At 36.8% G+C, this 13,113-nt stretch overlaps 1 protein-coding gene across 4 annotated transcripts in view; it reads right to left on the reverse strand.

Moving 5' to 3' along the window:
* The window catches only part of LOC447794 (aristaless-like homeobox protein), a 53,445-nt gene that overhangs the window by 25,971 nt on the left and 14,361 nt on the right, over window positions 1-13,113 (reverse strand). For 2 of the 4 annotated variants that reach the window (XM_041616022.1, XM_041616021.1), the window contains exons 1-3: window positions 10,765-11,233; window positions 5,224-5,588; window positions 4,762-4,845 (exon numbers count right to left, since the gene is read on the reverse strand). In XM_041616022.1, the coding sequence (XP_041471956.1) occupies window positions 4,762-4,845; window positions 5,224-5,588; window positions 10,765-10,801 (486 nt within the window). In that variant the 5' untranslated portion in view covers window positions 10,802-11,233. Of the gene's footprint in view, window positions 1-4,761; window positions 4,846-5,223; window positions 5,589-10,764; window positions 11,234-13,113 lie in introns of those variants that run through there. The other 2 variants (XM_041616020.1, XM_041616019.1) reach the window with 1 other exon arrangement.

Genomic DNA, 13,113 nt, shown 5'->3' on the forward strand with positions numbered 1-13,113 from the left:
TAGGCCTATGTGTATGCCAGGGTAATGTGAAATGAATCGGCGAAGGGAATTGGGAAGTGTTATGTTTGCTGGTTTGAAGGAGGAAGAAGCTGACGCGGAGTGACAGGAATGATTTGATGGCATTTTGGATGTAGGTTGTAATTATCGCAATCGGAGTTTGAAAATGGCTTGCTAAGCCCATGTCTGCCTTAATGACCATTATATAGACCCACCATTCAATAAATATAAAGGTATCACGTCACACCGGCATCAACTATAAATCATTGAATAGGATATGCTATCAAATACCCGCTAAATTATTTCAATTTCATTCAAGACTGTTGCTTCCCATTATTAACACTAATCCATTTACATGATTTCATATACCCATTACTATTAACCATATCAAATGCGTTTTGAAAAGACAACTTCCCGTCATTAGCAATGCATATTAACCGTTCAACTATATTGGCCGAAAGAAACCATTGGATATTTTATGCTATTCACCTGGTAAAACATGGGCATATACTTGCTAAACCAACGTTAGAATAACCGAATTTCTACACGACAATAGCGTAAAAATAAAGACACTAAAAACCCAAACAAACATAAATGACATAATCTCTTGGTATCTTAAACATGTTAAAATACCAAAAAGTGACACCAACCCTAAGTACTCCTCAACCTATTTCATCCGAACATAATAACGCATAATTCATGTAGAGCAATGATTATGCAATTCAAGTTGAGTGTGCATATGAAAAAAACGATGTTTTGGTTCTTGCAATTGTATGACCTTTTGTTCTTTACATTCAAGCCTACTCACTGCTACATCTCTGTGTATAATGTCTTCTCCAACTTCTATTTTTGTTGATCCTTTAGCCCGATCAATAAACTCTTAAATTTGTAACTATGGGAACTATCTTCACATTCTCTTATAAAGATAAAATTGTCATTACAGACTCTTTTATGATGCACTACATGAATATAATGCAAGTATCGAATGCATTGTTGATAATTAATCCCCTCTCATTTTTTCCCATAGTTAATCTTAACTGTGATCAGAGGAAGCGACCAAGGCCGTGTATACCGGAAATATGTATTAATATCTCAGAATATATCGGCTCGTCTCCCCCTCTCCCCGTCACTATATACAGCAAACATACAGCGCAGACGATACGCTCGATAGTCAGTTCAGCTATATCGTATTGTACATGAGAATTTTGTTGCGCGCCAAAAGTGCAGCGCAAAATTTGAACGTATATAATAATCTTTTTTTTTTTTTTTGGGGGGGGGGGTGAATTGATTCCTGTGACCTAATATCGGTAGTTAGAACTCATTCGTTATTAGTTGAATCATCTAATTTCCTAATAATCAAATATGTAGCTCGACATATATTGCCACACTCTTGAGACGCAGCACAAGAACTACGGAGTGGACGTTAATTCCTTAACCACCCCCCCCCCAAAAAAAAAAACCCAATCAAGTTTATTATAGTATTCAGTTTGAAGTCAGTTCGGTATTAATGGGTGAAACGACAATAAAATGTCTCTTGATTTTGGCCAGTGACTTTTAACATTAAAAGAGGAAAGCCGTTGAAAACTTTAATGTAAATAGATTTAAAATAAGCGAACTGGCTACCAAAATTTTGGTCAATAGCCTTTGAGTTTCAAATCAACTATTATTTTTTGTAGCTGTTTTATAAACTAACAATAGTGACAAAAACCTTGTCTAACAGTGTCTAAGATTAAATCAGGACGATAACCTCCATTATGATTATCACATAAATTCATAGGAAGGTTTTTTTTTGGAAAGGCGGAAATAAAATTCCAACCTATGTGGATAGGAAGTAATCCCTTGCGAATTATTTCCGATTTTAGTCCAATATATGCCCTAAAAGGAAACAATATCACCTAAAAACTTCCTCGGATCTGTCAAATATATTATACGATTGTTAGGAATGATATAGGAATCTATTTTTCTAGCTCCGATCCATGTTCTTCTACGTACTATCCAGCGCTGCAAAAATAACATCATACAATCTATATATGAATCTAATTCTGACGAGTTCGAAAGATGCCCCTTTTCTGGGCGTTCATGACCGGTCATGGCCTAGATAAAGGGATAGAGGGACGCCAAAAAAAGATAATTGTCAAATAAAATAATAAAACTCTGATAGCTAAATATAAAGGGACTTAAAAGGGGAGCAAAATATTACTTTGGCACATTATCAAACGATAAGAGACTTATATAATTCTACCGAGAGGAAACAAAACTGTTACATTCGCGTGTCTTGAAACAAGCACCTGATTCTCAAATGAAGCAAAATGGGGCAAACGCTCCTAAAAATATTGTCTGTCAAACGGTAGAAATTTTGTATTATGCTAGAATTTTGTGGAATACCTTTGGGGCAAACTACAGCGCTATCGAGTATCTGCAAGTTTCCTTCAAATCCCCGTTCCAATCGACCTAGAAAACAGTGACTCCTTCTCGAGATTCGATCGATCTTTATCAGAAGAAAAAAGGGGGATGCAAAAGTACTCTGATACAAAGTCACTTTTCATGTTGCGGCCCCCACCATGAACTAAGGTGTGAAATGAAATCTGGTGGTGTATTTTTGATCGGGAAATACTACGTATATTAAAGGAAGTTCAGGTCCAAGTTTGTTTCATAACTGCCTGTGTGATTGTGCTTTATGTCCCTTAATTCATTGTCACACAACATTTCTTCATCATTTATTGGGCAATGCCGATAACATTCAATGCTAAAACTTGAAAAGACATCAGATTATAATAATTATTATTGCTATTATTTGGGGTTATTTTTTCGTTTTGGGAACTAGGGGTTCTATTTCAAAAAGGCAAATGGCGATCGTCGTTGTTCGTGCAAACAAAACATAATAATGGGGCTCACCCCCCCTCCAGCCCGGGTTCCGCAGCCCCTGTTTATAATCTACTAAATATTCAAATCTTTGAACTTTCGATGCATCAATAATTGATTAGATCAAGTGAATACAACAGGGTTGAATATCTGTCTTGTTTTTTCCAACTAATTTGCAACGGGTTTCCCCCTCCTCATCACGTGATATAGCTTAAGGTTATTTTGAGGTGTTCCCTTCTCCATGTCCTGTTTGTGACACGGCGAGTCACCAACGGAAAGGAGGGGGAGAGGTGACCGCGGAAATATTACGTAACTTGTCTGGGCACATGCCCAACGCCCGAGACAATGGCAACACATATAGGGGTTCGAGCGGGGGGGGGGGGTAGTGGTGATGCTGATTCACTATCTTGCATTACACTTTACAACGCCATGCATGGACCCAAACTTATATTTAAAATAAGAAATTCTTTTAAGAAATGTGGTAATATACATCAAACTTTTTGGTGGAGAGCCAAATGTTATTGGAATTATTATGAATAAAACAAAGTCCCTTTTTTATAACTTGTCGTTTTGTTATTTTTGATAAAAAATAATATTTAGAATTATCCACTGGAATTCATTTGATGTTAGTTTGAAATTATACCTAGGTATTCTCGATTCATACCCCTTGCACTCTGGTGGGCTTCTCAGGAGCTCTCCCTGTCCCCTAGGGGTGCAATCTTGCCCCCCTTTCCTGTGAAAAGGGACCCCGTCGGGGTGGCTAGGCAGGATGCATGGCACCTGCTGCGGGGTCTCAATATCATCAGAGTGATCATGGTGATACAGTTATCTATAAAGATGGGCCTATAGAGTTATCTACTACATAATTACAGTCTATTTAGGGTACGCAGTTTGCGGGTTTTAATAAAAACTTGTACTAAGAAAATCCTTAGCCAAACCAATGTTAAATCACAAACAACATTCTTTTAACCTACCTTACAATTTTACAATGTTTCAATATCTCCCTTGACATTTCATTTGTGTAATTTTTTAAACAAATACACTTTACTTACAGGCCCTATTATGTACGTGCGCGACAATACCGAAATTGGTCATACTAAGATCACTTAAAGTTGTTTAATCACCTTGCAAGCATAACCGTGATTAGATTTTTTCCGATTAGCCCCTGTTATGGGACAGTGTAAATAGTGAAATATGTGTAATAATTTGTCGTCATATTAAAAGAATAAAAGTGACAATAATCAGTGATAATTGTAAAAAAATGCTAATTTCTTTATAATTGCTCGTAATTAATGCTTGGGGATTGTTTCAAGCGGCACTCCATAGATAGCGCATCCCTCTAGATTTGACCTGTGTGACCCCGTGAGGGGGAAAGGGCGGAAGTAGATATCTCCAACCACCGGTGTTCGGGGGAGAAGGGGTTATCTTCAATTTGCACGATATCCGACTCACGCTCAAACTCCCCCTCCCTTTCTCTAAACAAAGACTTGAAAGTGACATGAAAAACATAATCTTTATCGGCATTAGGGCGAAGTTTTAGTCACTTTAACTCAAGGAGTACCTAACATATAGTTAAAAGAAATATAAGAGTTTTAGGAGGTCTTTTTTATCGTCAATGAGAGCTTCTTTGGACAATTTGTCTCGTGGCCAGAGCTTGCAAAGTGTTCGTTAGGGAGACGAGCGCGCGCGCCGAGGTCCACAAACAAAATAATGAATTGATCGTTTAATACACATCGCTTAACTATAATCAATCTCCATTAGCGCAGTAATTGAAATTCGCTCAGTGGATGACGACAACATTACAAGCACCACCACATTCACCTGCGCTCGTCTATCCTCGACACCTCGAAGACAAACAAACATTATGACGTAATAATAAGTAGTAAGTGACGTCATTCTTACCTGGACTCGTGCCTCTGTGAGATCGCATCTGAGAGCGAGTTGTTCTCTGCAGTACACATCGGGGTAATGCGTCCTCTGGAAAACCTGAAATAAGAGAAGAGAAACAGATTAAAAAATGAAGTCAACAAACTGACTAATGGCAAATGATTCGCCTTTGATTTTTTTCTTTTTGATATTACGAAAAAATGATACTCGAAAGATTTAAATTCTAATTATGAATTATAGTACGGCCCCCAAAACAACTTTCAGGTGTACTACTAGGTATAACAATCAAACCATGGCAACCGACCCGGGTGATATAATTCAAAGCTGTTTTGTTTTAAAATCATGTTTAATCACTATAATCAGAATTGTTACCAAAATTGTTGATATAATCGCTACATTCAATGGTAATGGGGAAACTGATTTAACTGAAAGACCCTTGTGATTTTGAATGAAATTGAAGAAAAATCCTCTTCGTACCTTTTCCATCTCCTCCAGCTGGTAACTTGTGAACGTCGTTCTGTTTCTCCTCTTCTTCCTCTTAGCATCGCTGTCGTTCTTATCATCGTCCTTGGGGTCGCCCGGTGACTTGACGTCGTCATTCCCCTTGCCGTTGGCACCGGCGTTGTTGTTGGTCGAGTCCTGCTCGGATTTGTGGATTCCGCTGCCGACGCCGCCCAGCAGACCTGGCGTTGATGTGTCCATGCTTCTGTCGGTGAGCGGGGAGTCTCCGGCCGGTTTGAGGGTGGTGGTCGTGGTCGTAGCACCGGTGGGTGGACCCAGTGGCGTGGGGTTCGGCGTAGAGGGCGTCGTGAGGGGAATCATATCTTTGTTCTGGCTGGGGTCTAGATTTAGAAAGAGAACAAGAAAATAAAACCATTAGTTACGTTATTAACTTGAAATTGCTACAGCATTGACCACACTTTTCGTGGCCCTAAACACGTGACAGTATTGGTCAACTTGTTTTGTTGGAGCGCTTTCCTAAAAAAGCCGCGACTATGTGGCCATGGCAACCTGGGGAAGGGAGATTATATTTCAGTTGTAGTCGTCAAATCAGGGAAGAAGTCCCTTCTATGACCTGTGGTTATTGTTGGGATTAGACCCACGCATGACTCAATCACCTTGTATGATCCTGATAGCACTTACTAACGCCGGCTTTTGCGGGGAATAGTATCGTTGAATAGTACTTGATAACAACCAGTAAAAGGTTGCATAGTCGAAACAGGATTATAAATCTGGTCCGAAGGAAGAAAAAAACGGAAGCTTTAGCTGATTACTTTATTAGAAGTCTGGATTGTTTGAAATAAGCAATACTGGTGCTAGCCCTAGCCCAAGTAACAAGATGAAATATACCAGGGCACGCGATCATCGCGAAACATTGTATTTACAAAACTATCAATACAATACATAGCAAAATGCATTAGTACAAACATCTTTTAACCTCTGAGAGTGCGCGTGACACATCCATCACTCTGCGGCATCAACAGTTTAAAGATATTGCCTACATTTCATCTCTGACAGTTATCCATTCATATCTTATCGTGTAAATATCATCAACATGCTATGCATAGCCTTACGAAGTGCCTTAGTCCATTACGGACGCAGCGTTGATATGGGACGCCAACTGGTATCAAAATTTCCGGTGAGTTGAGCATCGCATGTGGAGTATGGAGCGCGAGATCGCATTGTGGGCATTTTCGTTAAGTGATTGAAAGAACAGATTTATACAGGCCTGTCGCCAATGCCATGGCATTCCATTGACTGAGTGAGTGAGAAAAAGGATTTGGCTCACAAACTTGTTTATAGTGAACGATATGACATGTCAATATTGCATATAGGCTTACAATTCTTCATTCAATTTCAATAGGGTCCATAGATGTCATTGCTAGGCTAAGCCTACAAAATAAAACGATCAAGTCCAATTTGGCAACTATCACCGTAAACTTTGCAATTTTCCATGAAATAACGCACAAACGTCCTACAAATACGTCTAGTACATTGGTTGTTATTCCATTGGACCTGTTTATACTGCACATTCATTTAATCTATTTATTTCAACTCGAAAAATGACAATTTACAAATAAATATTATGCAGTATACCTATCATAATCAATCTGAAATCCATGTAATCAAGAATGTACCAAAGGTATTTTCAAAAAATGCATGAACAAGATATTAAAGTGAAGTTCTAACCATGGAGCTACTGGTAGCTCTATGTTCAAACAGTTTTACAAGGCTTTTATTATAACGGCCAATTTCATTTTTTTTCGTTCTAAACCGAGTGAAAAAGTGGAAATATATTTTTGTGACCTGTCTTGAACTGGGAACCGGTTACATCGGGGAATAAGGGACAGGAAGTTGCTAGAAATAGTGAAAGATTGGTGGGTTGGTTGTTGCAATGCACGCATTGGTAGAGAGAGAAGAGAGGGGTAGGGGAAGGAAAATGGGAATGGAAGGGGGGGGGGGGAGGGGGTCAAGGGCAGCAACAGAAAAAATATATATTCACTTAGAAACAAAATTAATTTTATTTTTTATTTATTTATTTACCACTTGTGGGATGGAACACCCTATCAGCACAAATATGTTTGCTAAAACTAAATCACGTGTAAAACGATTTTTTTTTTAGTTGGTTACAATAAATTGGTAGGTTCGGGAGGGCAACAGAAACAAAGAGAGAGGAAGGGAGAAGGCGAGGGGGGGGTGTTCACCTGTTGCATAAAACCTTTCACATTATGAGGTCAAATGCAAACTCATGGAATATGCTTCTTTAGTTTGTTATCGCATATCACCCAGAGAGCACAAAACACAGCCCCGACATAGCACCACAACCCGCGTGTGTAATGGAAGTTGGGAGAGGATATGGATAAAGACAGGACGCAAATGATCTGTCTGAGCAGGGTGCATGAAAAAGGAAGTGTTCCAACCGAGGAAGGGGAAAGAAGGAGTGAAGGGGGGGGGGGGTACTACGTGTAGGAGGGGGCATTAATCGAGGAGGAAGTGGATTGGCGATGACGATCAGCGCTTCCTTTGTTGCCGAAAATAAACCCATAAGCAGACATGCACTGAGGATCATACAGCTAAATAACACACAGAGAAAGTGCTGATTGGAATAATTTAAATGAAGAAAATTTCACTAATTAACTACGAGCATTTATACCACTACCACTACTACTACTACTACTACTACTACTATTACTATTACTATTACTACTACTACTACTACTACTACTACTACTACTACTACTGCTGCTACTAATTATAATACTACAAATATCATCACCACAAAAAGTGATGAATGAAACATGATCATATTCTTCACGATAGTTTACAATAAGTCGATGGACTTTAAAGCAAAGGAAATACTAAAGACTATTATTCTAACACAATATATAATAAAAAAAAATGTTGCAGATGTTCAGTGTTGTTCTCCAACATTGATCAACCTGTATTTCATTCACACTGGTCAGTTGTTATACCAGGGATGTGCTTTACAGCCGACACAAATGGTCAGTACGAAAAATTACGATGGACAATTCCCCCATGCAATAACAAATACTATACCCCGGGATATAGCCACCGGTTTATAGCACCACGACCTTGCCATCTAATCTGGCCGGTCACTTATGGACTTCAAAAAGGTTAAATCTTCTGCGTAAAACAACTGTTTAACTTTCATATCAGTGTACATTATGTGTATGATATATATATTCAACAACTGGTCATAGGCAATCTATATGTTACAGATAAAGTAAATTTACTATCTCATCCTTGAGGTTTGGCACGATTTGACATTATTGAAACAACCGCGATAGCTTTCGTGACGAAACTAAAACATTCAATATTCTACAGTGAAATTACAGCGATGTTAAAATTCAGAAAAATCCATGATCAGCTATGAAACTATTCTATTGAGGAATATTCATATCATTCATCACTTAAACAATAATTATGTTCCTACTATAAACTAAGATATTTTAATAAACTGCAATTATTCAGCCTTTTTTGACGTAATGCAAAAGGGCAGATAAGCATGAATTTCCATGTCCATTAATGCAGTCATCGGTAATCATATTTCAGCCTGCAAAAAGTTGTGAAATAATTTCATAACACACCCCCTTTTATTCACCCACTCGAAACCCGTCCCCTCTCTTACACACGGCAGCCCTCGAATGTGTCAAAAACGTTTAAATGGATTCCCAGAAAAACAGGGAATGATGTAAGACTAATCGAACACAGACACGGGGGAAACATGATATGTATTTATGTCTCTTCACCCAAAATAGCTAGAATTTGACATTATAACCTAAAGAGGAAAATACATACACTCACAAGACACGTGTGTATTATATACCGTAAAGGCCTATGCATTACTACATGTTTAAATGAATTTAATTTATACTTTAATTCATTCCTAATTCAATTCTCGTTACTTTATTTCGTAGAACTGTAATAAGAAATTCTATGTTTTTAATTGAATGAAAATTTTATTTAAAATCATCGCAACAAAATGATTAATGTAATGCTTTATCCAATATGAATTGCCAAGAAGGAAGGAGAGCTTATCTTCTTTTTTTTAAATAATAGTTTGTAAATTTCAAGTCATTTTTAAAGAGAGAATGTGTAATCATGTCTAATAGTGTTTGGTTTATTATTTGACAGACATATAAAGAATATACAATATTTTACCTGTCAAAAATTAAAAGTGAATGGTTTATGAGAGGTACATAGACATTTTTGTTTGAAAGAAAAAAAATCATTATAATATTGCATTCCATACATTATCTATAGCTGATGTAATGATTATCAGCCCTCCCCCCCAAAAAAAAAAATATGTTCAATAATAAAGATGGAGCATTCTATGTGATCTACACTTTGGCTGTCAAATTTGAAAATATTTTAGAAATACTCAGTACTAGTACAGTTTAATTTGAAAAATGTTAAATGTGAATTACTTCATGATAAACAAATTTATAGGCCTAATTGACCCCCACATAAAAATCAAAGATACTCATTTTTTTCTGGCAAATCAATATGCTACCTTTACAAATGTGATAATCTGACCATTAACACACAATAAATCCAGGCTATGATAAATGCCATTTAAATTGAAATAATCGACTTCGCAGTGTAGGCACAGATTCATTAATATTCTTGTAGCATGCTTATTATTCCTCGTCTTCGTTTTAGGCTGAGAAAACCAGGCATTTTTGTCATCACTCGCAAAGGTAATCCACGAGCGATAGCCCTATATCGCGCCATGCATAAGATCCATGCGACTTAAAGGATTGGCAAGTCGTGATATGAAAAATGAAATACGTGATCAGCAAATTGAAATTTGTAATGCATATAACAGATTTTGATATGTATCGGCGAGACTACTAATGATGGATTTTAAAGCATTCACGGCACAGAAAGGGTTCATATCTTTTGCTACTTTCTTTGGACTTAAAGTATGATGCTAGAATGAAATTAATCTTCATAAAAAAGAAAAGCTTAAAAAAAAGTTGCCGCCAAGCAAAAGATAAAATGTTAACTGTGCATTAAAATTCATTGTTTAACAAGAGATTGATTAATAAATCGCAAACTAAAGATTGTAATTACGGAAAGCTTAATAAAAGAACAATAAAACTTGAAGTGTGTTTATAGTTAAAATCTGATAAAGGATCCGAAATTCGTAATAAAACAACAAGCATGAATGATAAAAAATTGTGCGTATTTCATTACTTTTTACCAAAAATCAAAGCAAATAAATTTAATCTTAAAAAAACAACAGAAATGGATGAGCAAGTAACATCTGACAGAATCCCCAAAAGCTCTTTTCAGAAATAATAATGCAAAGATTTATATTCGTTCTGAATGTATTCAATTACATATGATATGAATAAAAATACTTGCAAACATAATCGTAAGGAATTGGACTCGTACAAGAGGGCAATAAATGTAAGGTAAGAGATAACACAAATTTAGAACAATGTCATTGGTCGAAACAAAATTTAATTAAGTAATTTCAAGTTTACTTACAGGTCGCTAGGCACGGCATTGACGGGTAGAATAACATCAATATAGAGTTAAGTCTAGACACGAAAGCTCCAAAGAATTATGATGACCCAAAGCAAGAAAAATCTTCGATAAGTGTCGATTAATTATTTAATTAAGTCCAAAGCAATTGACCTTGGCTAAACTAAACCAAGATAATCACTGATAATCAAGAACAAGAATTTTGTTAGTCCGGGTAAAGCTGCACTGCTTGCGAGTGCAATGATGGAGTCAGCGTGAGTGATAGTTAAAATCGGCGAGTACTTCGGCTGAGCGAGTGAACAAGTTGTGGTGCATGACTCCGCGCGTGCCAAACTTTTTATACAGATTTTGCGAGTATACAAAAGCAGCTAATACACCCATACACACACAAGTCGCACGCGAGCGATTACCCCGTAGAGCGTGCTCTGTGTACCGGACACACAATGCGATAGTACTTAACTATTCACCGCTCCGCGTGTGTGTGTTGTGAATAGGGAGAGCGGCATCCTTTTTACTATTGTACACCGGCGATCTTCGGGCCCGGTCATTGGTCAATAGTATCATCAGGTGCTTTCGCGTTCCTCAAAAGAGATGACCCTCACACATCAGAGGAAATATTACCGCCAATATGACCTTTTGTGTTCGGGAGGGGAAGGGGGGGGGGGCAGGAAAGGGGGTGAATAGGGGCTGGAAGTGTGGTAAGGGAGGGGTAGAGCTATTAAAATAAAAAAGGCCCCATGACACCGAGGTTATACTATCTATTTTGAGTCATCTTCTGTGTACAAACAATACACGATATTAACAATTGAGGTCATAATTTACAGCGTATATGTAATCATAATAATGACAGAAGATGCAATGTAGCAATGTTGATGCACTTACAATTGTATAAATGCTTATCAAAGAATACGAATAACTTCAATGATAATATTTTGAGATTTTTTTCATCCAAAGTAATAGAACAATGAAAGCAAAATAATATGTGCATGTGAGATATCTGCATATAAAGTTTAGAAACGGATGTGAAGTTATTTCTGGAAAAATCCAACATTAAGACTTCGAAATATTACTCATAATAGTCATATACAGAGTTTTCAACAAAATTAAGAATATCCATCATGTCCATTATTTATCATTATTGCACAGTAGTTTCTTAACAAATTTGTCTAAGTGATTCTAATAATCTCATTCTAATTAAGATTGTAATATGGAATACATGCCCACAAAATATGAATAGATTAAAAAAGACTGACAATAATATTTTAAATATAAAAAAAATATCGCAGTAATTTCATAATTATAATCGACGCATTATTCTGCTTATCTATTCTCTCAAGGAAAGTGAGTAGAAACTTTCATTTTATGGAATGAATATTATAAGAGTGAATATTAATCGAACTGAGAGTGAACAAGAGTGAATATTAATCGAATTGAGAGTGAACAAGAGTGAATACACTCTACCTTCGACTACACATTCACTCCAAGTACATTCGATACTTAAAACGCTTTAGATGGAGATTTAAAACTATGCCGACTATGTGATATATATCAAGCGATGCGCTCCCGAAGAATGATAGAAATACCATTTCTGGACTAATTAAGCGCATCATTTTGGGCCTAATCACTCAGCTAATGGCTTTGACATATTCCAACGGTTAATTAATCAATCACACTGGATCTGAAGTAGCGAAAAACAGAGAGTCTTGGGAAGATTATTATCATTATATTTCATGTGGCATCGCTGTACATGAATCATATTATGTTACTGATAAAACAATCGATATGGAAATACACAAAACCTGGTTTTATACATTGAAAATGTTACATTCTTGATTTGAGAAATGATGATATGAATTCATTTCATTTTGTTTGTTCAACCTTAATTTTATTGTTTTTAAATTCATTACTGAGAATTGTATTCTAGTATTTCCAATGTGTATGTTTGGAATTGAAAAGGAAATGCATGTAAAATAATATAACCAGTCAATAAAATCAGAATTATTCTTTTTGTGTGTTTAAATATTCCAAAATGTATCAGTTTCATATATCTCAAGACGTCAATATCTCCAAATCAATATCTGTCAACTTAAATGATTTCAATATATCACAATTTCAATATTTCTCAATCTCCATGTTACAATATTTTGGACTTCAACGGGAGTGTACACTATAAATCCGGAGTGACCACCGGATTGCGTCAATGATTGGTGACAGGCTTTATGTCAAGCAATAGCATGGCCGTAGTCTTCCCCGTCGTCGTCGTCCAGATCAGATAAATCCACTCGAATTAACAAAGATACCAAGAAACGCTTAATGAGGGCAGACACGGGAGGAAGCGCACGGGAAGGGGTG

This window comes from Lytechinus variegatus, chromosome 9 (genome assembly GCF_018143015.1).
Source record: "Lytechinus variegatus isolate NC3 chromosome 9, Lvar_3.0, whole genome shotgun sequence".
Lineage (NCBI taxonomy): Eukaryota > Metazoa > Echinodermata > Echinoidea > Temnopleuroida > Toxopneustidae > Lytechinus > Lytechinus variegatus.